Here is a 26,832-nt window from a genome sequence, read left to right as displayed (position 1 = left end):
GCAGAGCGAGCTCTGCAGAGCCCAGGAGCTGTGCATCCTCCCTTCTCCAGCCCCAGCAGGGCAGGACAGATGGCAGGAGCCCGTTTGGAAGACTGGGGTTTGTTCTCCCCCGTTTAAATCCTTAACTCCCTAATTCTCCCCTGTGGGAGTCCCACAGGGGCTGTGTGACACAAAACCAGAACACCAAGGAAGTGTGGGTGGATGTCCAAGTACCAAGGGAGGTGTTCAAAGCTGGAAATTTCCAGGGGACACCAGCACTTGGGACTTGACTCTAGTTCCTCTCCAGCTCTTCTAGAGCCCCTTCAGGCACTGCAAGGGGCTCTGAGGCCACCCTGGCTCCTTCTCCAGGGGAACGCCCCCAGCTTTCCCATCTCCCTCTATATCCATCTTCACCTCTGTCTCCTTATTCCCTGGATTTTGGAGGACTTCAATTGCCAGACAAGAAAACACGTTAAACAATATCTGAGCACATGACAGGGAATTCTGTGCCCAGCAAGGAATGCTGGTGGATGCTGAGCTCCTTTTCTCCTTCCTCCTGCCAAAACAGCTGCTCTAACACTGATTTCTCCCCCTGCCCCAGGAGCCTCCCCCAGTTCTTCTGCTTTCCTTAAAGTTATTTTAGTGGAATTCAGAAATTAAAAGGAAAAAACCAAACTGCTGTGGGTGACATTTCCAGCACAAAAACCAGTGTGGGAAATAATCTGTGGTGTTTTCCTGCTCAGCTGATGGTGCCTGGACAGCAGGAATGAACCTGCTTTCCCACGCTCTCCCACCTGCACGGGCTTGTCTGCTCCACCCCCCCAAAATACCTGGAGTGGGAGCCACTGGAATGAGCAAAGAAAATCTCAGCTTTGGGACAATGACTCTCACCATGGAATCATGGAATGGGACCTTAAACACACCCAGTGCCACCCCCTGACATGGGCAGGGACACCTTCACTATCTCAGGGTGCTCCAGCCTGGCCTTGGACTCTGCCAGGGACCCAGGGGCAGCCACAGCTGCTCTGGGCACCCTGTGCCAGGGCCTGCCCACCCTCACAGGGAACAATTCCTGCCCAATACTCCATCCAGCCCTGCCCTCTGGCAGTGGGAAGCCATTTCCTGTGTCCTGTCCCTCCAGCCCTTGTCCCCAGTCCCTCTCCAGCTCTCCTGGCGCCCCTTTAGGCACTGGAAGGGGCTCTGAGCTCTCCCTGGAGCTTCTCCTCTCCAGGCTGAACAATCCCAATTTCTCAGCCTACTCCAGGCTGAACAATCATCACACCCTTCTCAGCCCACTGCAGCATGAACAATCCCAACTCAGCCTTCCCCAATTCAACAATCCCAACTCTCTCAGCCTTCCCCAGGCTGAACAATCCTCATTTTCTCAGCCTCATCACTGAAGGCTCTGGTGGCTGCAGGGAATGTCCCTTACCCGGCACGACAGGGACCAGCTGCTCCCCAGAACCCCCCCAAGGCAGTGCTGAGGACTCAGACTCTGCCACAAACCCCACATTTCTCCAGGATGCAGCACAAACCCCGTGGGATAAGGCTCAGACACACCCAGAACCACGGAACCTGAGCCCTGGGGAGGAGGGAGGGGCATGGGGGAGCTGCAGGGCTCACCTGAAGCCAGGGGCCGGATCCACTCCTTGCTGTTGAGGTCCAGTCTCCAGAGGTCGTTGAAGGCGGCGTTGCAGCTGCTCTGGGTGCAGCCCCCGAACACGTACATGGACTGGTTGGGGTCGTAGTAACACGCACCTGCAAGAGAGCACAGCCCTATCACTGCTGTCCCCACAGCACTGCCACTGCTGTGTGCCCACAGATCCTGTCACTGCCCTGTGCCCCCCAGCCCTTGTGACTGCTGTCCCCACAGCCCTGTCACTGTGTGTGATCACTGCTGTGTGCCCCACAGCCCTGTCACTGCTGTCCCCACAGCCCTTGTCACTGCCCTGTGCCCCAGAGCCCCTGTCACTGCTGTGTTACCCACAGCTGCTGTCACTGCTATGTGCCCCACAGCCCTGTCAATGCTGTCCCCACAGCCCTTGTCACTGCCGGTGTCCCACCCCCAGATCAGGCTCTTTCCTCCCTGGAGAACAGCAGCCAGGCTGCCCCAGCTCCCCGGAAGCACAGGCCATCCCTGAGCAGGGTGAAGCTCCAGCAAGAACCTTCCCAAGGGGATTATCCCTCAGACAGAGCTGCTCCTCAAAGTGCAGAGAAAACTGCCTTAGAGGCCTGTAATTAATGAGCTTAGCTGTGATTAAGGCACTGAGCTCTCTGACCTGCCCCGAGCCAGATCACACAGCTCGCAGACCACTCTGTGCACCCAGCCCTGGGCTTTGTTCTCTTCTCAGGATTTCACCCATCTCATTTAAAGAGCCCCACTAAAACACAGCACCATCCAGGGGCATTCCCTCTGCTCCCGGTGGGAAAGGAGGAGGCAGCCAGATGGGGAACAGGGAGGGAACACCACGTTTGACAACCCCTCAGAGACACCCAAGAGCTCTTGGCCCCAAAACAAGCTCTGCAGCGAAACAAATCCCATGGAAGGGTCTGCAGCACCGAGGTACCTCTGGCAAGAGGGAACTGAAAGATGGAGCAGGGATGGCTTGCTGCCTTGGAAGCTGGGCAGAATTCTGAGTTTCCTGTAAGACTCCGTGTGGAATAACCCCCCCACAGCAAAATCACTGAGATTGTGCTCTCCTACTTCTTTTTAGAGTCATTTTAAGCAGCTGAAAATAAGGAAGGCAGAGCAGCTTGAGGGGAAAAAGCAAGCACAATGAAAGACTGCAGTTTATTCCAGCCTGTGGGAATTCCACAGTGGGATTGTTGGGACTGCTCTGGACTCTGATGATTCTTGTGGATCCAGCTCAGGATATTCTGTGATTCCATGATATGTTTATACATAGTTTCTATCAGGTGTAGAATAAATCAGAGGGAAATTGTGCACGTCCCTGATGGTTTTAGGGTTTCTTTGGGTGGAAAACACTGAATGGATTTAGCTGGGGTTTTCTTAAGTCCCAGCAAAATTCAGTGATCCTCAGAGTTTCAGCACTGCAGAAGTGGCTTATTTTTGGAAAGGAATCAGTGATTCTGATGTTTGAAGACACTGATGCTCAGGGAGAGCAGAGTTCTGGCTCTGAGCACACTCCTGACTGCCCTACCCTGAGCAATGAACCATCAGAGATTTTCACCCAGAGCGGCCGATAGCCAGAGCAGAGCTGACTGGGGAGGGAAACCAAATGGAAAGCACATTCCCTTCACCATTGTTGAAGAACATTGATTTCTGACCCTTGGAGAACATGAAATAAATTCACTCATCCCAGTTCAAGGGTTGTATTTCCCACTGGAGAGATGGGAAGGAGCTGGCTGGGCTGTAAATCCCATTCCCACATGGTTCTTGGGTTGAAGGGTGACAGCCCTTGGTGTTGGACACTGCCAGGGACCCAGGGGCAGCCACAGCTGCTCTGGGCACCCTGTGCCAGGGCCTGCCCACCCTCACAGGGAACAATTCCTGCCCAATACTCCATCCAGCCCTGCCCTCTGGCAGTGGGAAGCCATTCCCTGCGTCCTGTCCCTCCAGCCCTTGTCCCACCACATCTCTCTCCAGCTCTCCTGGAGCCCCTTTAGGCACTGGAAGGGGCTCTGAGCTCTCCCTGGAGCCTCCTCCAGGTCAACGCCCCCAGCTTTCCCATCTCCACCTCTATCTCCTCACTCCCTAAAGTGCCACTGTCCTGCTCCTTGCAGCGCAGAGCCTAGGTGCAGCCAAAAATCCGGGGATATTGAGCAAGGCTGGGTGCTGGGAGGAGCTGCAGCTCTGCCCCAGGAGCAGCCCATCCTGTAAAACAAACATTCCAGCCCTCACCGCTCCCAATGGGTTCGTCAAACCCACAAATTGCTGTAATTACTCATCCCAGTGGTGCCACCAACCCCAGGCTCCTTGGAAACAAAAACCATAAATCAGTGCTTAAAATTAGTCACTCCTCCAGCAAAGGATCAATATCCCTGGCACAACGGTCGGCATTCCTTTGCTGCTTTTCCGTTTCTGCATTCCTGAGCCTCCTGACATCTTTTTCCTACTGTGGGCAGTGATTTCACCCCGTGACTCATCGCCCTGCTACGACCTCGCAGGTTCATATATAAAACAGCTCGGTGACTCCTGTGAACATCACCCAAAAAAACCCAAACACGGAGGATTTCTGCCCCTAAACACCCAGCATTATTGATGTTTCACGTCCTGCAGCTCCAGTCAAACCCTCTGGAAAAGCGACAGCCCATCCACACAGTTTATTCTCAGCGGTGTGATCCCTGCTAGGCACTCCCTCCCCACGGCAGAGCCTTCCATTCATTATTCCTTATCAAGCACTTCTGCCATTCCTCCTTTCAGGACTGAGAACAGACAGGTTGACCTCCAGCTGCTTAGAATTCCCCTCCTTGTCCGTTTGCGCTCCCTGTGAGAACTTCTGGGACAGTTCTAATAATTCCTGGAAGCGAGAGCGAGCCCCAGACAGAGCTTTGATGGCAGCACTGACTCGTGCCTGGGCGGTGACGTCTTCCCACAAAAACCAGCAAATCACTCATCCCTCAAGAAGGGCTTGGTGAGTCCTGCCTGCTCCTTCCCCACTGCCCAAACTCCTGTTCCCTCCACCTCAGCTCACTGTCATCCTGTGGGATTTTAGGTGATAGTTCAGAGTTTTTGGAACTGACGATTCGTAGCTTGGCTGTAAGGCTGGAATCCCGCCCGCGGGCACGGAACGCTGCTGCAGGGAAAGCAGAGGCTGCAGATCTGGGCAGCTGCTCACAAACCAATCCTTTTAAGTCAGCAAACAAGTTAATCCAGATTAGCTTTGTGCCCACAAAGTGCATTAATAACGCTGCCGTGGCCACCGGGGCCGGGCAGAGCAGGGGCACTGTCACCGAGCGAGGCTAATATGGATTACACGCTCCGAGGACAGTGGATTTAGGGAGACAACTCACTTTGCAGCCAGGAAGCCCGTGGCACGCAGCAGGATAAAGGAAAGAGCACACAGTGCTCTTTGGGGCAACTCTGAACCTTTTCCAGGCAATTTCAGCTGGCCTGAGCACTCAGCAGTCGCAAAAACGCTGCTAATATTGAAGGGAAGTACACGCAAATGTGAAGTCGTTATTAAGTGCTTCACTAATGTTTCTAAAAATGAGTTGTGAACTGCGGAGCCTTTTCATCCTCCAGGAAGGCCAGGGTATCTCGGCAGAGCACAATGACTTCACCAGAGCTCCCCGCAGCGTCTCCTGGACTTGTCTTGGCAGGAGGCAGTGCAGCGGCTGCCTCATAAATTATTGCTTGGGAAGATGAAAATGTGATGCCTGCTGCTCTTGGAATGGCAGGGCTTGCACTGTGTTTATCTTGCCTCAGAAAAATGCAATTTGCTTCCTGGAAGAGCTCTCCCCAGAGGGCTCAGACCCCGAGCTGAAGTCACAGGATGGAATTTTTGTTGTGTATTTTTTTTGTAGGAGCTGAGGCAGCTCAATGCTACTGCACTCCAAAGAACAGGGTTTATTTCAGTATCTTTCCCTCAAAGGCACTGTGTTTAGGTATCTTTTCTCTTCCTGTTCTTTTCCAGAATCTTGGAAGCATGGGATGAATTCACCCAAACATTGAGTGGTGCTGTCGACTAAATTGCTCCCTTTTGTCAGCAAATCCACCTGCAGCTCTGCTCGATTTGAGCCCAGCACATTGGAGAATTCCCAGTTTTCCTCACAGATGTAGAGGACCTGTGCCAGCAGCTGGTGCACATCTCTGAGAGCTGCACTTCCCAAAACCCACTGGCTTTGATGACAATGGCAATGACTCCAGTCCAGGGGCTGAGGGAGGGGTTGCTGAGGAGGACACAAAGCTCAGGCCCAGATCCTGGGGACAGCTCCGGCTCCTCAGGACAAGAAGGACACAGAGAGGCTAGAGCATGTCCAGAGATGGGAACAGAGCTGGGGAAGGGGCTGGAGCACCAGGAGGGGCTGAGGGAGCTGGGAAAGGGGCTCAGCCTGGGGAAAAGGAGGCTCAGGGGGCACCTTGTAGTTCTGCACAAACTCCCTGACAGGAAGGGACAGCCGGTGGGGGGGGTCAGGCTGCGCTCCCAGGAAACAGGGACAGGACAAAGGCAACAGCCCTTGCTGTGCCAGAGGAGATTTAGGTTGGATATTGTGAAAATCCCTTCATGGAATGGGGGTCAGGCACTGGCACAGACTGCCCAGGGCAGTGCTGAAGTCACCATCCCTGGATGTGGCACTTGGGGACATGTTTCGGTCAAGGGCTGACCCCATGATCTGGGAGTTTTCCAGCCTGGGGAGCTGCAGAAAGATCCCTACACAACCAAAAAGCCACAATCCCACCCCCCTTCTACTCCATCAACACTTCCTAGGATCAATGAGCCTGCCATGACCAGCAGCTCCCAAATCCCTGCTCTTGTGCTGAGCATTGGCACAGCCGTGGGTTGAACACCAGTGGCGATGGGCACGTGTGGCACTGCCAGCCCCGAGGGGGGCACGTGTGGCACTGCCAGCCCCGGGGGGGGGCACGTGTGGCACTGCCAGCCCCGGGGGGGGGGCACGTGTGGCACTGCCAGCCCCGGGGGGGGGGCACGTGTGGCACTGCCAGCCCCGGGGGGGGGCACGTGTGGCACTGCCAGCCCCGAGGGGGGCACGTGTGGCACTGCCAGCCCCGAGGGGGGCACGTGTGGCACTGCCAGCCCCGAGGGGGACAGCTCCCACTGGGATTCCAGGGGATGGCACTGCCAGGTCCCTAGGGAAGCAGCTCCCAGGGGATTCCAGAGGCTGGCACTTTCCATGGAGATTCCAGGGGATGGCATTGCCAGTTTCCAAGGGATGCAGCTCCCACTGGGATTCCAGGGGATGGCACTGCCCACGGGGACCCCAGGGGATGGCACTGCCCATGGGGACTCCAGAGATGGCACTGCCAGCCCGCAGGGAGGCAGCTCCCATGGGGAGGCAGCTCCCAGGGCACTCCAGGGATACTCACTGTGTGAGAAGCGCTGGGTGATGGGGGTGCCAGGGTAGGGGTAAGTGCGGCTCTCCCACTGGATGTTCCCTTCCTGCACTGCCTTGATAAAGCCGTGGTAGCACTGATGGGCCACACCTGGGGAGAGAACAACACTGTCAGCAAAGCTGGGAACAAACTGTGCCTGCACGGTGACAGCAGCTGCAAACCCCCGTGTTTGGGTTAGAAACACGCTGGGAATGTGAGGGATTAAAGGAATAAAGACAAGGGAACTCTGCAAATGTGGAAGTCAGCAGCGTGCACCGGCCAGGTCACGACATCCCGGCAGCTCCGGCTCGGGAAGCAGAGCCTTTGGAAAGGAAGGAAGCACTGGGGTGCTTTGGAGAGCTTGTGCTCAGCCCTCTGTGCTGCACCCTTGTTCCCTCAGCACACCCCGAGGGACAGCTTCCCTTCCCTTGAGGAACCTCAGTGCGATAATCAACTTTCAAGAGTGTGAATGCAGCTACTGGCCAGGGATCTGAAAGAAATTGGAGAGGAGATACCAGTGATAAAAATCAGCAGGAATGCTCCAAGGCTGCCACTAATTCTGTGTGAGGGTGCTGGGAGGGGCCAGAGGCTGCTCCCTGAGGAGACAAAAGGGTCTGGAGAAGGTTTCTGGCAGCAGCAGCAGCAGCTCAGCAGACACTTGGTGGCACCTGCACTGAGGATGCCACAACCTGCCAAGAGTTTTTCCCCAAGCCCTGTGCCAGGAACACCCCCAGCAAGAAATCCCACTCTGGAATATGAAGCAGGAAGGGGTTTTTAAAATAAAGAAATAAAGCCTGGGGTCCTTGAGGAGCTGATGCCTGAGAGTCACACGGGAAAGGGAATGTGAGCTCCAGGAGTGCACAGCAGATGTATCCTGGCAAACAGGAAAAATTAACCAGGAGAACACAAATCAATTGTTTACCTCGAGTGACCTCTCCGGGCACAGTTCGCAGGTGGTGGCTCCAGACCTTTTTTTGGCTGGAACTGCCCCAGAAGGGCCCAGCTGCCCAGCACCACTCATCCCCTGAGAGGTGACACAGCCCAAAGCCACGCTGCGCCTTGGGCTGCTCAGCCCTGGGCTCCAGGGATGTTTCCCACATCCCTCTGGGGTAAATCCCAGGTGTTTGTCCATCCCAGCTGCATCCCTTGCAGGCCACTCCAGGAAACAGCCAAGCAGCCACCGGGGGCTGCAGCACTTGGAAAAGGCCCTTCCCCAGGGCTGTGGGCAGCTGCTGCCCCAAAAGGATGTACAAAAAAAGTGATTTTGGGCCATGGTCCCTGCTGGGGCGGCTGTGATTTTAACCCCCAGCCTGTTCAGCTCTGGGCAAAGTGGGAAATGCCTGGGATCTTACAGATGAGGAGAAGACCATAAAAGGGCCATCACCTCACAATCTGCCAAGGGCATTCCTCACCTGACACCCACTCCTGTTTTCCAGAAGGAACACGTTCCCCTTGTGCAGCAACCTGCCCCATTTCCTAGGACTGAACTGCTCTCCTCTGCAACTCCTTGTTTTTAAATGAAGCTCGTGATTAAAGTGTGCACCCAACAGAATGGGACCAGAAATCACCCAGTGTATTAAAATAAAATGAAGTAGAAGGTTCTGCTTGTATCCTTGTCCGAATTTTCCCTCCTTATTTGCTGTATCATACTTCTCCAGCATTAAAATACCCCCACAAGGCTCTGGAATGAGTGTGCAGAGGCAAAGGAAGGATTTGTGTCTCTGGGCTACTCTTCCAGGAAGCTGGAATATGCACATCTCTACTCATGCAGATTTTATACTGCACTTATCTCCAGCAGAACTGTAAGAACCAGAGCCAGGGCTGTTGAAAGCAGCAGCTTTGGGAATGTTAATTACTGAGCAAGACGCAAATGAAGTGCAATTAAAGCCCCATCAGCCATGGGACAGCGGCAGGGGCTCTGGGGAGGAGGCTGCCATCCAAGGTCACCAGTGCAGCACTGGGAGCACCCAAAGGCAGCAAAGGAGCTGCTCTGTCCTGGGGCTTGGGCTTTGTTTTAGTTTGGGCTGGAAGGGACCTCAAAGCTTATCCAGCTCCAGCCCCTGCCAAGGGTGGGACCTTCCACTACCCCAGGGCACTCCAAGCCCTGTCCAGTCAGGCCTTGGACATTTCCAGGATGGGAATTCATGGCTTCTCTGGGTTTTCTACCCTGAGAGAGGCTGAGGGGTTCAATTCTGCACAGCTACAAGCCTGCTTTGAGCAAAGCCAGGACCGCCATGGCTGTTAGGATTTCTCTGGGATTTCACAGAAGTCAGATTTCAGAGTTTGAGGGGAAAACAAGAGGCAAAGGTAAAAGAGAGCTGGGTTCCAAACCCCACAATTAAAGAAATTGCTGCCATCACTTGTACCTTTGATCAGTCGATACCACTGTTTGCAGACAAGGGCAGCGGTTTTGTGCTCCTGGTAGGGAGAGAGGAAGGACAGGATGTATTCCAAAACCTCTTCTGGCAGCTCCAGCATCGATCTGGAGCTGGGCCTGGGCTCCTCCACCTCCAGCTCGGCGTGGGGCTCATCCTCCTGCTCCATCGTCCCTTCCACTGCGGCGTCCTCTGCATCCACGGCCATGAACCCGTCATCGTCACTGTCTGAGGAGCTGGCCATGGCATCCCACGTCACAGCTGGCAAAAGGGACAACAGGGAGGTCACAGGGAGCACCAGGAACACACCGAGAGCTGTGTGCCACACCAGAGGGCTCTGACACAGCAACCACAGAGTGCAGGACGTGGTTTGCAGTAGCTGAGGGTTTAGGAACAGCTTGCCCAGGTCACTCCATCTCTCCCCACCCTGCTGCTGCCTGCAGTGGGAAGCAGAGAGCCAAAGCCAAACATCTGGAGCTGCTGCTCCCTCGCACATGAGGAGACATCACCCTGCCCTGCCCTGCACCATGGGGCCCAGCTGGGATGGGGAAAGGATCCCTGTGGAACCTCACCCGAGGTGAGACAGGATGACAACGACATTTACAGTCCTTCCACCCTGTGGAACCTGTTCTGCCAGCGAGGCTGTTTTATCCCAAACAACTCCTTGTGCGGGAAAACGCCCTGCCCCGTTTTCACCACCTTTTTCCCTTTATTTGTGAAATACCTGCACACAGCCCTGGCTGGCAGTAGGTGAGGAAAGCAATTCCCCCCAGGATTTACTGCTGATGGAAGGCTGGGAGAGCAGAGGTTGTATCTCCAGCTATTCCCAACATCCCGAGTGTAAGGTGACACCTCGATGACAGAAAAGTATCATGAAATAAATCCACCTTAACGAGTGGCTGTGTCCAGTTTGGGCAGCTGGCACCATGTGAGGTTAAATCCCTGCCTGCCACTGCAAGACAAACAGCCTGTCTTGAGCAGAGCAGCAGCACTTTTCCTTTCCAAGGTGGCTGAGTGGAGACCAAGGGAGCAGGAGCTCCCTCATTGCTCTTGGATCCATAGCCCAAACCACAGTAACAGCTCCCAGGGATGACATGGGGCTTTCTTTTCCAGAAATTCCCTTTTTATCCTTTCCTAGCATGAGGAAAAGACCAAACCAGGGCAAGCTCCCCGTTCTTGCATCGCTCAGCCTGGATTCCTCCCAAGTCCACAAGGCAGAGGCTGCCCAGCCTTCCCCCAGCCCTGAATAGACCAGGATTGTTGGAGACAAACCCACCCAGTCCAACCCGCAGCAAGCCAGGAAGCAAACCAGCTCCTCAAGAGGGAAGACAAGACAGCTTTTCCCTAACATCCTCCAATATAAGAATATTATCATTATTTTTTCCAAATCCTAACTATCCCAGAAAATCTGGCTGGAAGGAATTGAAGTTATTGACGTCAGGGTTTAACATGGGTTACCTAGCAGGATAAATACTTTGATACAGAAACATCCTGGTAACAAACCCCATGTTAAATCACATCAACTTGGGTCATCGACCTGATTTATAAACGAGGTTTATTTCTCAGGAACAACCTGAGCTGCTGTCATTAATCCAGGGTTTTCCCATGCCCTAGAAATGGCAGGTGGTGGAGACATGGAGTGGGAAAGCTTTCCATGGCAACCAATTCATGCTCAGGAAAATGACAGGTGACAGCACCAGTCCCCACCACCGTCAGGTTCCCTGATGAAGCAGCTTAGGAAAATACACAGGGCTGTCAATCTGTGGGAGGAACCACAGCAGAACCCAGCACGTTTCCCATGTCAGAAATCCCTGCTGAACTCACTGTTGTGGCAGGAGAGGCTGGAACCCAAATGCTGTGACACAGGCACTGCTGCTGCTGCTGCCAGGAACCCACCTCACACCGAACAGACATGAGTTCCCAGGGACTGAAGGAAAGGAAAAGTGGAGTTGTGCTAAAAAATATGAAAGAAAGGAGGGCTGGGCCTTCTCCAAGCAAAGGCATCTATGGCTGGGAAGTACCTGTGCAGGTTTCTATCCTAACACAGCATGCCAGTGCTCCTGCTCGGGATGGGGCTGTGCTCCAGGCTGGGATGGGGCTGTTCTCCTGCTCAGGATGGGGCCGTGCTCCAGGCTGGGATGGGGCCGTGCTCCTGCTCAGGATGGGGCTGTGCTCCAGGCTGGGATGGGGCCGTGCTCCAGGCTGGGATGGGGCCGTGCTCCTGCTCAGGATGGGGCTGTGCTCCAGGCTGGGATGGGGCTGTTCTCCTGCTCTACAGAAGGGCAGGAGGGTCTGTCCCTCCCTCCCAGCCTGGGATAACAGGGCAGCTCCCCAGGAAGCAGGGGTTTCATATCCTCAAGCCCTGCCAGAACCCTGAGCAGGAGTTTTTGCCTCTGGCCTGGGGACAGCGGGACCCTGTGGATGGTGATGGACCGGGGGCTTGTCAGGATCTTGTGTGATCCCAACAACTTTTATTTGTGCTCTAAATAATGTCCAAATCCTGCTGGAGAGGGTCATGGGAAGTGCAGGAATGCACACCCACTAGAAAGAGGTGTCTTCCAGCTAGTAAATCCTAATTTGGATCCTCTGGAGCAGGCTCAGGAAAAACCCAACACAGCAGGCTGATCCCAGGCACAAAACAGCAAAACTCATCTTTAAGGCCAATTTTAGAACAGTGGGAGGAGCCTCAAATAGCATAACTGAGGATGGAGAGGCTCCACTGAGTTCTGTCTGCTCTTCCCAAGCCATTTGATAATATTATAAATATTCCAAAGCATCTCCTTTGGTAAATCCTTGTTTCCTAAACGTTTGAACATAAGGAATAACCATCCTCAGAGTTTTCACACCCACGCCGTGTTCTTTTTTGGAAGAAAACAAGGCCAGCAATAAACCCAGCTCCCAAAAGGCAGCTCACTGTCAAAATAACCCTCCAAGCTTGACCTGCCATGGATGTGGATTTTGTTTGGAAGGGCGGGCTGGGAATAACCACCCCTGGAATGTAAAGCAAAGCCCTGTCCTAAAACCCTGCTCCAATACAGAAAAAGGAAAAAGAAACCAGGCAGTTGGCAAGAAAGAGCTAAAGCATCCCAGCAGCTCCTGCTGCCAGTTATTCAGCAGATCCATGAGGGAAAATCCCACACCTGGGGTTTTACTGGTTATTCCAGGAGCAGAACTGAGTGTTCCTGCATTTTTGGGTGATGCAAGAGGTGCTTTCTCCCTCTTCCTGCCTTTCCAGGTGCTCTCTGCTTGCACCACGCTGAGCTCCGCTTTGTACCTGGGCTAAAATGAATCTCTGAGTACTCAAAAAGCTGCAACCAAGAGATTTAAGCAGTTGTGTCTCATCCCAAAGTAGCTGCAATCCAATTAACTTCGGGATTGGATCGAGTCCTGAAAACACCAACACATCCCCTAAACATCTGTGATATTCTGCACCCCAGAGCCCTGCTGGTACCAGAGAAATGCCTGTCTATGCCAGCACTAGGAAGGTTTTGGGGTGTTCAGCAATCAGCCTGGAGCTGGAGCAAGGAGGAATGGCAGCTGCTCCAGCAGCCCGCAGGAAGCGCTGGAAGGGCAGTGGGAGCGCAGCTCTGTCGGCGCCGACAGAATCTGCCTGCCCTTTCCTGAAAGCTGTGTCTCTGCCAGCTGGCAAAACATTTCATAATCCTTTTCCTCCTCTCAGAGCACTTCCATTTTCCCTCTCTCCCCTCCTGATATTAGTTAAGAACCTGCTATTTATTCCTGAAGTAATTATCTGGAACAAACAGCTGAGGAATATTAAGTGCAGGCAAAAATAACTCCACCAGGCTGAAGCACTGCTCAAAACCTGCTCCTGCAAATCCCTTCTTGGTCCAAGGAGCCTTTTCTACCTGCAGGCCCCTCTCCTGGTCCCATGGAGCCCAAAGCTCAGGCGTGGGTGGCACTGGTGGCTCCCTCCCGAGCTGCCTCTTCTTCTCCACAACTTCCAGCTGCTTCAGGAAGTGCTTGAACCTGCAGGTGTTTTGATCTGCCCTTTTCCCACCTCTTTTTATGGATTTTATGGAAAAAAGTCTCCAAGGGCAACATGTTAAATGGCAATGAGAGGCTGAGCACTGGTCCTGAGTCAGAGCACTGCAGACACAGGGAATGCTCATTTCCACAGGCCACAGGGAACACAAGGAACGCTCCCTCCAAACAGCAGCGGAGGAGCTGCTGCTCCCGCCGGGAACAAAACATTCCAGGTGTGTGAGAGGACCCAGCTTGGCTGGCCCAGGGCCTGGGCTGCCAGGAGAGAGGGATTTCACTGCACCTGGCAATCAGGAGCCCTCGTGCTAATGTAGGAGTGGAAGGCAGCAACTCTCTCCAACCTGCTCCAGACTCTTCCTCACACTTTGGAATGGCTTCTTCCACGTGCCAGCATCTCCAGGGGGACACTTTGGGGACAGACACACTTCTGGCTGATTCTCTGCCCCAGTTCAAATAAAAATCCTCTCCCATTTAAAGGTTCATTTTTCCTTTAAAAAAAATCTTATCTCTATGGCAAGGATTTTTTCCACATTTTTAGTATTTTTGTGTTTGTCTCCCCAGCTGCGCCATCAAGGACTTCACCTGCAACTTTCCCTGATCCTGCTTTTGCTTTAAAAGAAGCCCTGAGACCTTTTTTGGGGTGAAAAGAGGAAAATCCAGCACTCTTTCCAAGGAGAAGCATGATGTTTTATAGAAGCAGCAGCACAGGGAGTGACAGGTCTGTGGGAACCACGGGATTCAGGATTGGGATAAACACCATTAAATAAAACAACATTTCCAGTCCTCCCTAACCTGCAGCAGCTGGAACTGATCCTTTTGGAAATCAACTACTGAGCAAGCTCAACAATGGGGGAAAAAAGCAGATTTTAGTCCAAAAAAAGAAAATACAGCCTCTGGGAAACTGTGGGATGAGCAATATCCTGTCTGTGCAGAGTGAGACCTCAGGAATACTGGCACCACGGACACTCCTTATCCCTGCAAAACGGGCAATTCCAAGGGTTCTCTGAAGAACTGCCTTTCCCTTTTTTTTTTACCCAACACAAAACTGTTTTTCTTTCATACAAGTGACCCAGGAAAAGAAAGGATTCCTAAATTCCATCTGCAAGGTTGAAAATTTCACCATTTCTCTGTCAGCACAACCTCCCTGTGATAGTTTTGCCTGTTAGAACTGTGAGTTTAAGGACTTTGGGAAAAAAATCCAAATGACATCATTTTTACTGCTGCCCATTGTCCTGCAACTGCACCACTGCAGCTGAATTTTAGTTGATATTTTGGTAATAAAAAGGTACCAAGATCCCAGAAATTCTTCCCAGCCCAGTGATGAGCTGATCCTTGGCTATTCCAGATTACTGCTCATTTTTTTTCCAAGGTTTCAGTTCAAAAAGAAGCAGCAGTGTGACATTACACAGCGGGATTTATTGCACAAACAGCACAGCAACCTACAAATCAATCCTGCTGAATCTGTTTTTTCACAAAATGCATGCACTGAAACCCAGAATGAAAATGTGGAGGGTTATCCTGGATTTATTGGAGGAATACATGCCTGGGAGCTGGGGTTTGAGGGACTTTTTGGTGTGGGGTTCACAGGAAAAGGGGAAGCAGAGTTGAATGACACCACACTTGAGGTGTACATAGGGAAATCATCATTATTATTGTTGTTATTATTATCAAACCTCATACATGGCTCCAAAGTATAATAAAATATTAATAAATATGAAATAATATGCAGGAAATTTACAATGGAAGCACAAGGAAAACACTTCAACTGACCCAAAATCCAGCCTGATTTTGCCCACATAAAAAACAAGCCTAAAAACACAATTCCTGGGAATTCTGTATTTGCCTTTCCACACCAAAAAAAGACAATCCTTAAATATCCCTGCAAAAAGCCATGAAAAAAGCAAAAATCTCCACCATCCACCAACCCCTCCACTTGTTATGGATGTATGGATTTGGAGAATTTCCATGGTTTTGGACAATATTATTACCCTTGAAAGAGTTGCATTTGTTTCAAACCTGCCAAAATCTGCCTTTCCAAGCCCTGGCATCTCAAGAGGAGCTGCTCAGGTGCAATAATCGGCTGCTCCCTTTTCCTGTGCTCCCGAAATCCCCTAAATTTAGTAGGAAATGAGGAGGATTTCGGGCTCACACACTCCCTCTGCCGGCCCCCGCCAAGCCCTGAATTCCAATTATCACCTCAGCTTTTCCCAGCAAACAGACCCTGTTCCATCTGCAAACGGAACTCCCTGCAAGCCCCAAAACCCGGAATAACCCCTAACCAAGCAAACAGAAGCCTCTGAGGCTGGAAAATTGAGGTTTTTCCAGGGAAAAGGGCAGCTGCCTCTCCTGGTGCAACATCCGCTGTAGGAGGATGAACTTTACAGGATAAAAACATTTACTCAAACCTGCTCAGGAAGATTTACTGGCAAGAATTCCCAATCAAGAATGCCAATCAAAGCCACACTGGGAGATCCTGGGAATTGCTGTCACCCCTCCCTTCAGCAGGAGAGCACAGGAGCTCCCAGACAAGCTCTTGGAAAGCTGTGGAGAATTGTCTGGAGGACAGCCTGTGAGAATGTCACAGCATTCCCTGAGTCCTACAACCCCTGTGACACCTCCCAAAGTCACCAAAACTGGTTCATCTGCACAAATGAAGGGAATTTATAATGGAACCACGAGGAAAACACAGCCACCGACCTAAATCCAGCCCACTTCTGCTCATCTGAAAAACCAGCCTGAAAACACAACTCCTGCAAGTTCTGGGTTTCCACCCAGCCCAATGCCCGGTTCCAACCGCCCGGGCAGAATAACCAAATGAAAAACATGGAGATATCTCAGGAAAGGGTTTGTTAACAAAACACTCAAACATCCTGGATGCTTTCATTCCCAATTCTCTGATGGGCTGCATTAGGGGTTTGTGGGATTACTTTGTTAAAGTCTCTGCAGAGCAGCAGCAGGGGATGCCCAGGGAGTGTCCCAGCGCCATTCCCAGGAAAGCCACGGTCCCCACGTGTCCCTCAGGAAAGGCGAGTGCCTGAGCTTCCCTGGCTGGGAGAGCTCTGGAGCTCATCCACCTCCTGCAGCTCCTGCAGCCCCCAGGCAGCTGGGGAGCAGGAAAATGGCATTTCCTACCCTGCACTGCTTGGGATGGGGGCGTCAGGCCTGCTCCTCCTCTGTCTCCAGGATTTGGAGCTCTCTTGCCATTGCTGGGGATGCTCCCAGACCCTTTCCAGTCTTAGGGAACTTGGGGGCACTGAGGATCGTGGAATCATGGAATGGTTTGGGTTGGGAGGGACCTTAAAGCTCATCTCGTTCCACAGGCAGGGACACCTTCCACTGTCCCAGGTGGCTCCAAGCCCCAATGTCCAGCCCGGCCTTGGACACTGCCAGGGATCCAGGGGCAGCCACAGCTGCTCTGGGCACCCTGTGCCAGGGCCTGCCCACCCTCACAGGGAAGGATATCCCACCTGAACCTACTGGATCCTAGAGCAGGATCCTGGAGACCTTCCTGCTCCTGTGGAACCAGGCAGATGGGGCAGCAGGATCAGGAATCAGTGAGAGAGAAAGCAAAGTAAGCTTTGCTTCCAAAGATCCAGCAAGGGCTGGACACAGGACTCCCTTCAGAAACCACCAGCACTTCCAGAAGCTGGGAACAACCAGGATTCACACCTCACTGCAGTGCTGTCCACAGAACACAGGCAATCGCTGGTGGGACAACCAGGCAGGATTCTGGGGTCCAGCACTGCTGCGAACTCAGGTTGGGTGTTTCGTGGTGGGAACAAAGGATGGAGTTTCAGGAAAATGAAGCCAAGCACAGCCAGGTCAAGGTCAGGGTTTTCCTGCTGTGGGTGCTCATACTCCAGCCTCTGGTTCTCCATCATGACATGGTCTTTGGCAGCACTCACACATCCATCACAGAATCATGGAATTGGTAAGGCTGGAAAAACCCTACATGATCACTGAGTCCGTTGTTCCCCCAGCACTACCATGTCCCCAAGTGCCACATCCTGGGACCAGCCAAAGGCCATCAGCCTCTTGCTCACCTGGGCGTACCTGGCTCCTGTCCAGCCCCAGGCAGTGGCAGAGTTGAGGGGTGTAACCATTTTATTTTTGCAATAAATGAAGTTATTCTTCAGCCCAGATTCACCAACCACAACCTTCCTCTTCCCACAAAAACACACAAGTCATGAACAGCCCCCAGACCTTGCACCCAAAGCAAAGATGAGCTCAAGGCTACTGACATTCAAGCCATAAAAAGAGAAAGATATACTGTAAAAAACCCATTTTATTGCAGCCTGGCTGGCCAAGGTTTGATTGGAATCGATGCCCAGGGCTTTCAGATGCACTGCTGACTTGGCAGCAGCACTGATGCAATGTTTTTGTTAGCAAGCAGGACACCAGGACATCCACCACCACCTCCACATGGACATTACCAGGGATGAGCAGCCCAAACTGCCCCCCCCCTCCTGATCTGACCTCCTGGGACACAGCAGGGTGTCACACACACCCAGACGGTGCTTTTGGGATGCCCACTGGCTGTGTCTCACACCAGACCTGTCTGTGCTCCCCTTCACGCCCAGCCCTGCCATTCCCCAGGTGAGGCCTTTGATGGAAGCTCCCAAGCAGGGATTAACCACCCCAGCAGTGCCCAGGAGCAGGGCTGGATCATACCAGGACTTTAAAGGCAGATCTGTTTGCTAAACACAGCAAAACAATATGGAAGGTATTTTCCCTCTCTCAGGTGGAACAAAAGGAGTTTCCATCACAGACAGACACCTGGTCTGACCACAGAGACACAACCTGAAACAATACCTCCAACATTCCAGACTTCCACATTCCACAGCTAACCCCATTTTGCAGGTAAAGGAACAAAAGCCACAAGAAGCTGGGGTTAACAACGCCTCTGCAGCAGGGGATTCAGGGAGCAGAGGTTTGCAGCTCCCTGTGCTGAGCTGCTGCCTCTCCAGAGCTCAGAGGGCTGTGCAGACAGCTGGGAACAGAAGGGAGCTGACAAGAAACATGGGAAGGGACTTTTTACCAGAGCCTGGGGTGCCAGGACAAGAGGAATGGCTTCCCACTGAGAGAGAGAAGGTTCAGATGGGATATGGGGAAGAAATCATTCCCTGTGAGGGTGGGCAGGCCCTGGCACAGGGTGCCCAGAGCAGCTGTGGCTGCCCTTGGATCCCTGGCAGTGTCCAAGGCCAGGCTGGATGGGGCTTGGAGCAGCCTGGGACAGTGGAAAGTGTCCCTGCCATGGCAGGGGTGGGACTGGGTAGGCTTTAAGGTCCCTCCCAACCCAAACCATTCCATGATTCTTTGCTGCCCCAAAACCTAAAAAGGTGATGAGAAGTGTGATATTCCTGAAAAGAAAACAGTGTGTCCTTGAACCTCATGGAGAAGCTGGAGCGTGTGCAGTCCAAAGGTGCTGGAATTCATGGCTGGGCTTTTTTAGCAGAAAATGTGAATTAGGGAGGGCAGACACCCACCAACCTCTGCAATTTCAGCCTATGGAGCCCTCGCTGTGCTGTGCAGTGGGGATGGAGAGAAGACCCTACAAGCCTAAAGGTCCATGGTGAGATGTTGGTGAAGGCAAAGGGCAGTGCTGGGAAAAAAAAAAAAAAAAAAAGACTGGGAAAGAGGGAAACACCAGCTTCAACACAGGACTGACCTTGAGGCATCCCAGAACCCCAGGGAGCCAGCATGAGCTTGGTGCTTTGCAGCCAGACAGCATCCCTGGGATTCCCTGTCAGTGGAGCTGGGAGCTGCTCGCCTGGAGCTCCACTCCTGCCAAACACACTGCACAGAACCATGGAGTGTCCTCAGCTGGGAGGGACCCACAAGGATCAAATCCAACCCCTGGCCCTGCACAGACACCCCAACAATCCCAGCCTGTCCAAACCCTCTGGAGCTCTGGCAGCCTCGGGGCCGGGACCATTCCCTGGGGAGCCTGGGCAGTGCAGGTGGGGGTTCAGGAAAGGCTCTTCCCCAGAGACCTTTCCTGATCCCCCACCTAAACCCCCCTGGCCCAGCTCCAGCCCTTCCCTGGGTCCTGTCCCTGCTCACAGGCAGGGATCAGAGCTGCCCCTCAACATCTCCCCCCCAAACCAGCACCTCAGTGGGAGAAAACCCCAACCAGTTCCCAGCAAACAGCAGGCAATGAGCAACAGAGGATTGCCTGCAATCTCTGAGGGGGTAAAGATGGGAAGGGACAGATCTGAGTGCAGACCAGCCCCAGGGTGGTGGCAGTGCAAACCTGTTATTACAGAACTGGAAGGATTGCTCTGCATGCCCTTGGAGCCCTGGCTTGAAAGGAGGGAGAAATGGGACTAAATGCACAGGGAATCTCAGCACAGAGAGGTGTGAGGGGCTGGGAACAGCATCCACCGACCTCCAGGCAAACCCCAACCACAGCTGAGCCAGGACCGGAAAATACAACCCAGGGATTCCATTTGGAACAGATTTCATGAGTCTGACCCACCCAATGGGCTGGAGGAGGATTTGCTGCAGTTTCCACTGATTTGAGCAGAATAAATAAGAGCATTTGTTCTTGTTCTCTACAGGATTTTATTCCTCAGCTAACAGGAAAGGCAATGCATGGGGAAGCAGAAGCACTGGATATTGGGAATGAGGAAAGCAGGAGCCATCCTTCCATCCTTTGTGCCATGTCTCAAGCCTGGGTGTTTAGGGAGGCTTAAACATCAAATATTAAAAAAGAGGCAACAAAAAAGTGCAGCCAGATCCATATTATGTTAATCAGCAAACAAAAATTCAGGGAAATTGTGCAAATTTCAAGTTCATCGCTACCATTGTACAACAAAATGAGCTCCCCAAGATGTCCCTTTGTTACCATCCTGTCACCACAACAATCACCATTAAGCAGCACCATTCGAGCAGGAGAATGGAGCAAATCCCTGATCATCACACAGTGTGGAACCCTGGGATCTCAAAGCATCCGGGAATCCTGCTCAGAGCAGGCTGCAGCATCCCCTGTGCCACTCCAGAGACCCAAGGAGTGTCTGTAAAAACCCAAAAGTCTGGGAGCTTTCAGGAATTCCCAGAAGCTGCTGGGACTGGCAAAGGAAACGCCCGGCCCACGAGCAGCTCTCGGAAGAGCAGCACAGATTAAAGGTGGCTGCCCAGAGGAACTGAAGGCAGGAATTCCACAGTGGTGCTGCTTCAGAGGGAGCTGCACCTGAAGGGTTCTCACACCTGGAAGGGTTCTCTCCTTCCAGGAGTTTTGGGCAGCTGGCAAAAGGCTCTGGTGTGCATCCAGCACCAGGGACAAGAAAAGGCAGTGATTCATACAGCCAGCCCCTTCCCTGGAAGCTCAGCGTGAGGATAATGGCACCCAAAGGGTTCATGAGTCTCTTTTAAAGCACAAATAAATCACACTGCATGCTCTCCAGAGTGACAAAAACCCAGCTGGAATGATTAATCTGTGTCCCAGATTCCCTGATGTGAGAAGTTTGGGGATGGACAGTTCTTCCCACAGCCACCCTGACTTCACAGCAAGATTCTGACATTTCTGAGCTGCTTTTCATCCAGAAAAACCCAAATCACTTCTCAAATCAGAGATCTTTTTACCCAGAAAACCTCAAATCACTCCTCAAACCAGAGATTATCTTCTGCCCACTGAAACCTAATGGGAGTGAAAATCATGGAATGGTTTAGGTTAGAAAGGACCTTAAAGCTCATCCCATTCCTCCAAGCCCCATCCAACCTGGCCTGGAAAGAGAAGCTCCAAATAAACAAAAGCAGCTCTGCTAACTTACCTTAAGCCTCCAAAACCCCAAATGATGATAAAACTGGAACAGGTACAAGACAAAATGAGGCAGGGAAATGCTTCCAAAGGAGTCTGGAGCCCAGGGAGAGATGCAGTGCATTGGAATTGGCAATTGCCAGTGCCTGAGCTGCATCCACGTTTCCCATGGGGGAAAAACGAGGATTCTCAGTCACGGATGTTGCAGTGGGAGTTCAGCAAGCAAAGATAAATATTTAAAGATTGCCATAGAAATGGGGGAGAGAACACAGTCCAGAGCAGCCCCTGAAACAGCAAATTCCTGACAGGAAGAGCCCTGATTCCTGCAGGTTGCTCGACACGAGCCACGTTTTTCACGTGGATGTGTCACCCCTGCTTTGCTTTGATCCAGCAATGCAGGCGAGTTCAAAAGGAATTCTGACCTGGATTTCCCAACTCCATCACAAGCTGTGGTGGATGCTTCTGGCAGCACAGCCTGGATGCTGCTGGGGACAGCCCAGAGACGCTGGCGGCACCACTCGGGGCGGGAAACGCGCTCGGGAGGGAGCCCCTACCTGGAGAAACAGCCCTGGAGCACAGCAGCACTTCCCAGAGGCCTCTTCCCAGTTTTTATCTGGATTTGGGCCAAACCTGAGCCTGCCTCCAGCTCCAACACCTTTCTTAAGCCCTCACAGCCATCTCCAAGTGATGTTGCCTTTCCTGAGTCAAAGCCTGACGCTTACCCACCTCCAGCCTTAGGAAAATCCTGACTGGACGTTTTCCAACAAAGCCTGCCCTGTCGGAACACACAGGGAAAAATCACTTCCCTTGGAGGCGCAGCTCTGTTTACACAGAGAGTGGGAAGCCTTTTCCAGCAGCCCTCACTCACATCCTGTGGAAGTGGCTGGGATGGAAGCGGGCTGTGCCCAAACCCAGCGCCTCCTGGAAGCCCTGGGAACAGAACTCCATGGATCTGGGAATGCATAGCCACATTCCCTCAGCTGGGAATGCACAGCCAGACCAGCCCCAAACTGGGAATGCACAGCCAGAGCACCCCTGAACTGGGAATGCACAGCCACACCATTCCTGTGCTGGGAATGCACAGCCACACCATTCCTGTGCTGGGAATGCACAGCCACACCATTCCTGTGCTGGGAATGCACAGCCACACCATTCCTGTGCTGGGAATGCACAGCCACACCATTCCTGTGCTGGGAATGCACAGCCACACCATTCCTGTGCTGGGAATGCACAGCCAGAGCATCCCCAAACTGGAAATCCACAGTCACACCATCCCTCAGCTGGAAATCCACAGTCACACCATCCCCCAGCTGAGAATGCACAGCCACACCACCCCTGAGCTCCCACTCCAAACCTGTCACTCCTGGCAGACGTGCAGAGTGCTGTATGCACTGCATTTCCTGGGATTAAGGACGGGACAAGGAGCACATCCCAGCTCTCCTGGGCAGCAAACAGCTCTGCAGAAGGTGCCCGACGCAGTGGCTGGAATCCCCAAATCACAGGTCACCCACGTTCAGCAGTGGGAATAAACCAACCCCACCTTCATTCCAAGCCCAGGCAGGGCAGGAGCACGTGTCCTGCAGGTGAGCTTCCCTCAGGGGCTGCTCCCACAGCCAAATGCAGGGAAAAACGGAATCCAGGGAATAAAGGCTGGAGTAAACTCCAATTAAAATTGAAAATCGTACACGCTGCCTGCAAAAACCCACGAGAGAAAATGGTAAAACTGTCCTGAGTCTTTGTGAACCCAAGAGCTTCACCTGCCACCCTGGAAAAGCAATGCTGATGCTGCCTGGGTGGAGTCGCCTGTCAGGGAACACTCCGGGGAGCACAGCAGGAAAAACACACACAAACATCCCTGCCATGCCAAAACAACCACGGGATGTGGCTCTGCCACCGCCCGACCCAGAACTCCAGGAGAACAGCACGGAGTCCAACACCATGGAACAACACAAGACAGGCACCACCCTGCCCTGGCAAAGTGTCCAGGCTGGACGGGGCTTGGAGAGACCTGGGAGAGGGGAAGGTGCCCCTGCCCGTGGCAGGGATGGTCTGCAAGGCCCTTCCAACCCAAACCCTTCTGGATTCTATGAAACAGCTGGAATTCTGCCCGAGATTTTGCTCTCTTCTCTACTTGTGACACCAAGGAAACACCAAGCCCAGGGGACACAACCTGAGGGAAAAATCCCCGTTTTCAGCCTTTCTCTGGCATCAGCACAAGGAAAAGGAAGGAGAGATGGTGGTGGGAACACCCAGGGCTGTGGAATTGAGGAAACCTCCCACTCTGGCACTTGCTTTCCAGACAGGCCAAGCCCCGGCTGCGAGGCTATGTCGCGATATAAAGCACTTTGTCAGGACACCGCAGCACTGCCCCCGAGCCATGGCTTCCCCGGGAGGCTCCGCTCCCGAAGGACAGGTGGGGAAAGGCCCCTTCGCACCCAGGGCACGGATTGAGGTCAGCAGCTCCTCCACGGGAATTCACCGCAATTCCCGGCCCTTCCAGCCACGGGGAAGAGTTCCAGCTGCTGACCCGAGCCGGCTCCCAGGCATGATTAAAGCCAGCCGAGCACAAACGACATTCCCGGCGATCCCGGGGTTATCTCCCATTCTCGACTCCCCTTTTGTTCCTGCCCCGAGCATTCCCTGGAGTTCGGGTCATTAACAGCGAGACACCCCGGCCCTGCTCCCGCTCCTCCTGAGAGATGCCTGGCCCCAGTGACTGGGAAAGGCGGCTGGAAAAGCCGAGAGGCTGGGCAGGATGAGATAATGCAATGCTCCTGCCGAGCCCTGCAGCGCTGCTCAGCCCAGCCCAGCCCAGCCGTGACAAGAACACCAGCCCAAACCAATCCCGAACCACGCTCCCAAAGCCCCGAGCGGAGACCGGCAGCGGAGACAACGGGGAGCGACACCCCAAAGCCCCGGGGGCGCCGGGCTGGGCACCTCGGCTGCTCCCAGACCGCGATCCCGTTCCCAAACCGGGGCATTGACACGGCCGGAGCGAGGGGAGAGGCGGCTTCACGCCGAGAGCAAGCGGGGACTGAGCCTCACCTTTGTTTTCACACGAACCCAACGCGAGCTGAGGTTCTGGGGAACCCCCCAGCCATGCTTGACACCTAAAGAGCCGCTGCTCCCCCCCAACAACCCTATTTTCCCCCAAAAAGCCGTATTTTCCCCCAAAAAGCCATTTCCCCCCACCGCCAGCACTGCCAGCCTGTGCCTTGGCACTGCCCGTGCCAGCACTGAATTTTGGGGAAACAAGGCTTTAAGGGGAAAATGGGGCTTTTTTTGGGGGGCGGGGGAAGCGGAGAGTATGGCTTTTTGGGGGGAAAGATGGAGTTTGGAGGGGCAAACATGGCTTTTAGGTGGCAAACATGGCATTTAAGGGAAGACGTGGCTTTTCGGGAGGAAAATAGAGATCTTAGGAGAGAAACGTGGCTTTTTGGGGGAAACACGAGGTTTTCTAGGGAATCGTGGCTTTTAGGGAGAAGAACATATGGCTTTTCTGGGGAAACGCGAGGTTTTTGGGGAAATGTCTTTCTTGGGGGGGGAACATGTATTTTAGGGGAGGAAACATGGCATATTGGGGAACAAACACTGCTTTCGTGGGGGGAAGCTTGGCTTTTTGGGAAGGAAACACGGCTTTCAGGGGGCAATATGGCTTTTTCAGGGGCAAGCTTTGCTCCCTCCCCGTCCTGAGGGAGCCTCCGGGGCCGCCTTCCCCTCGCACACCGGAGCTGGGAAGGGGCTTCCCCCTCCCAAAGAGGGCTACAGCCGCCCGTAGGCTCTGCCCTCCGCAGCGACCCCCAAAGCGCTGTGAGGGGCAGGCACAGGGGCTCCCCCTACCCTCCACCCTCAAATGTGGCCCCCTCCACACCAGGCCTGTCCCGCCCCGAGGGGCCCGTCCCGCCGCCCCGCTCCCCGGGAAAGGGCCCCGCCCGGGGAAGCCGCACCGCGAGCCGCTCTCACCTGCCGCCGGGCCGGGCCGGGCCGAGCCGGGCCGGGCCCTCAGGGCTGCGGGCGGCGGGGCCGCTGCGTCGCCCCGGTGACGGCTCCGACCGGCGCCGCCATCTTCCCTCCCCGCCCTCCCGCCGCTGCCCCGGCCGCGCCGGCCGCGCAATCCGCAGGCGCGGGACCGCCCTGTGATTACGTAGTGATGGGGCGGGCATGGGGGGTGTGGCGCTATAGTGGCGCCATGATGGGAAGGTCAATCCTTTACTTTGCGGCGCAGGGGGGGGTCCGCCATGTTTGGATTGTCCCGGCTCCATGTTGGGACGGTCCCGGCGCCATGTTGGGCGAGGCGGGCGAGTGAGGCCGCCATGTTGGGGAGGTCGGCGCTGAGGCGGAGCTGCCAGGGCGGGTCCGTTCCCTGTCCCCCTCCCTCCCGGTTTCCCACCCTCATCCACAGCCCCAGGAGGAGCAGCTGGGGCACGGGGGCCCCGCTCTGCCCTTAGGGGCTCCCCTCAGCGCCTACTGCAGCCCCGCCATGTCCCGGCGTACCCCTCAGAGACTTGGAGCGTCTGAGGGCTCGGCAGGGAGGCGGGATGTGAGCTGTGGCCGCAGGGCTGTGGTGCCCCTCTTCCCATGGAGGTGAGGAAGGGAGGGAGTGGAGCCCATTCCATGAGGGACCAGCCCTGTGCGGGGCTGTTTCGCCATCAGATCCCTCTGGCGGGTTGTGTGGGGACATTATTCTCCGGGGAAAAGTTGATCACTGCCACGCTGTCTGTCCCACAGACCCACATCCCACATGGAGGAGCGAGCTCAGCATCCCAGGCCCGCGCTCTGCCCGAGGGCGCGCTCCAGGAGCCTCATGGAGAGCCGGGATCCACGGCCGGGAGCCGTGGGATGTCCCTGGGCTGGGATAACCCGGGAGGAGCCTGGGATGTCCCAGGTGCTCTGTGCGGGGCTGGGATAACCCAGGAGAAGCCCTGGGGTGTCCCAGGTGCTCTGTGGGATAAGCCAGGAGGAGCCATGGGATGTCTCCCAGGTGCTCTGTGTAGGGCTGGGATAACCCAGGGACACACGTGGGGTTTGTGCCCCACCAGGTGAGCTCCCCTGGGGTGTGGCACCGCCATCAATGCCTCATTCCCAACGGATCACGCCCGGTTTTTTGGGGTGCTCGGGGCCAGACATGGCTGAGATGGGGATTTTTTACAGCAGGATGGAGGGAAACGTCCCAGGGAATGCCGCTGGAATGTTGGAAAGGATCGAGCCAACCGTGTCAGCCTCTGGCTGCTGGAAAACTCAGCTCCTATTGCTTCTGGAAGAACCCCAGGCTGCTGCAGCTTCTCGAGGGGAAACGCTGAATCCCACCCCTCTGAGCTGTCAAAGGAGCTGAAATCCAAGGATTTAATGCCCATGGAGCACTGCGCAACCCCCAAATCCCCTCCAACAGTTCCACCTTGGATAAACAGCCCCCCAAATCCACCTGCGGAGGTTCGCTGCCCAAATTTTGGGCTTGGCAGAGGAGCGGGAGACTCAGACTCAGGGACAGACCATAGGAATCAGGATTTGTTTTAGCTGGAGGATTATTGGGATATTTTTAGGAGTCCAGTCGCCATCTGCTGGCAAACTCTGGCTCTTGGATGGGAATCTGGGGAAAAGTTCAGGATTTAAGGGCAGGTTCTCTAACTCCCTGTGTGAAAATCGAGATCTTTTTAGGGTACTGAAGGGGCAGTTAATTTTTGAGCGAGGAAAAGGAAACGCAA

General features: G+C 54.1%; 1 protein-coding gene across 1 annotated transcript in view; it reads right to left on the bottom strand.

Moving 5' to 3' along the window:
* Positions 1–25,224, bottom strand: part of FBXO42 (F-box protein 42) — a 44,118-nt gene extending 18,894 nt beyond the window's left edge. The window contains exons 1-4 of the mRNA XM_059866452.1: positions 25,094–25,224; positions 9,361–9,630; positions 6,989–7,105; positions 1,603–1,737 (exon numbers count right to left, since the gene is read on the bottom strand). Coding sequence (XP_059722435.1) covers positions 1,603–1,737; positions 6,989–7,105; positions 9,361–9,613 — 505 coding nt within the window. The 5' untranslated portion in view covers positions 9,614–9,630; positions 25,094–25,224. The remainder of the gene's footprint in view (positions 1–1,602; positions 1,738–6,988; positions 7,106–9,360; positions 9,631–25,093) is intronic.
* Between the last annotated feature and the right edge of the window lie 1,608 nt (positions 25,225–26,832).

The sequence above is a fragment of the Haemorhous mexicanus genome, chromosome 23, assembly GCF_027477595.1.
Source record: "Haemorhous mexicanus isolate bHaeMex1 chromosome 23, bHaeMex1.pri, whole genome shotgun sequence".
Lineage (NCBI taxonomy): Eukaryota > Metazoa > Chordata > Aves > Passeriformes > Fringillidae > Haemorhous > Haemorhous mexicanus.
The sequence above is the reverse complement of the archived record's forward strand: the minus strand, read 5'-3'. Positions and strand labels throughout refer to the sequence as shown.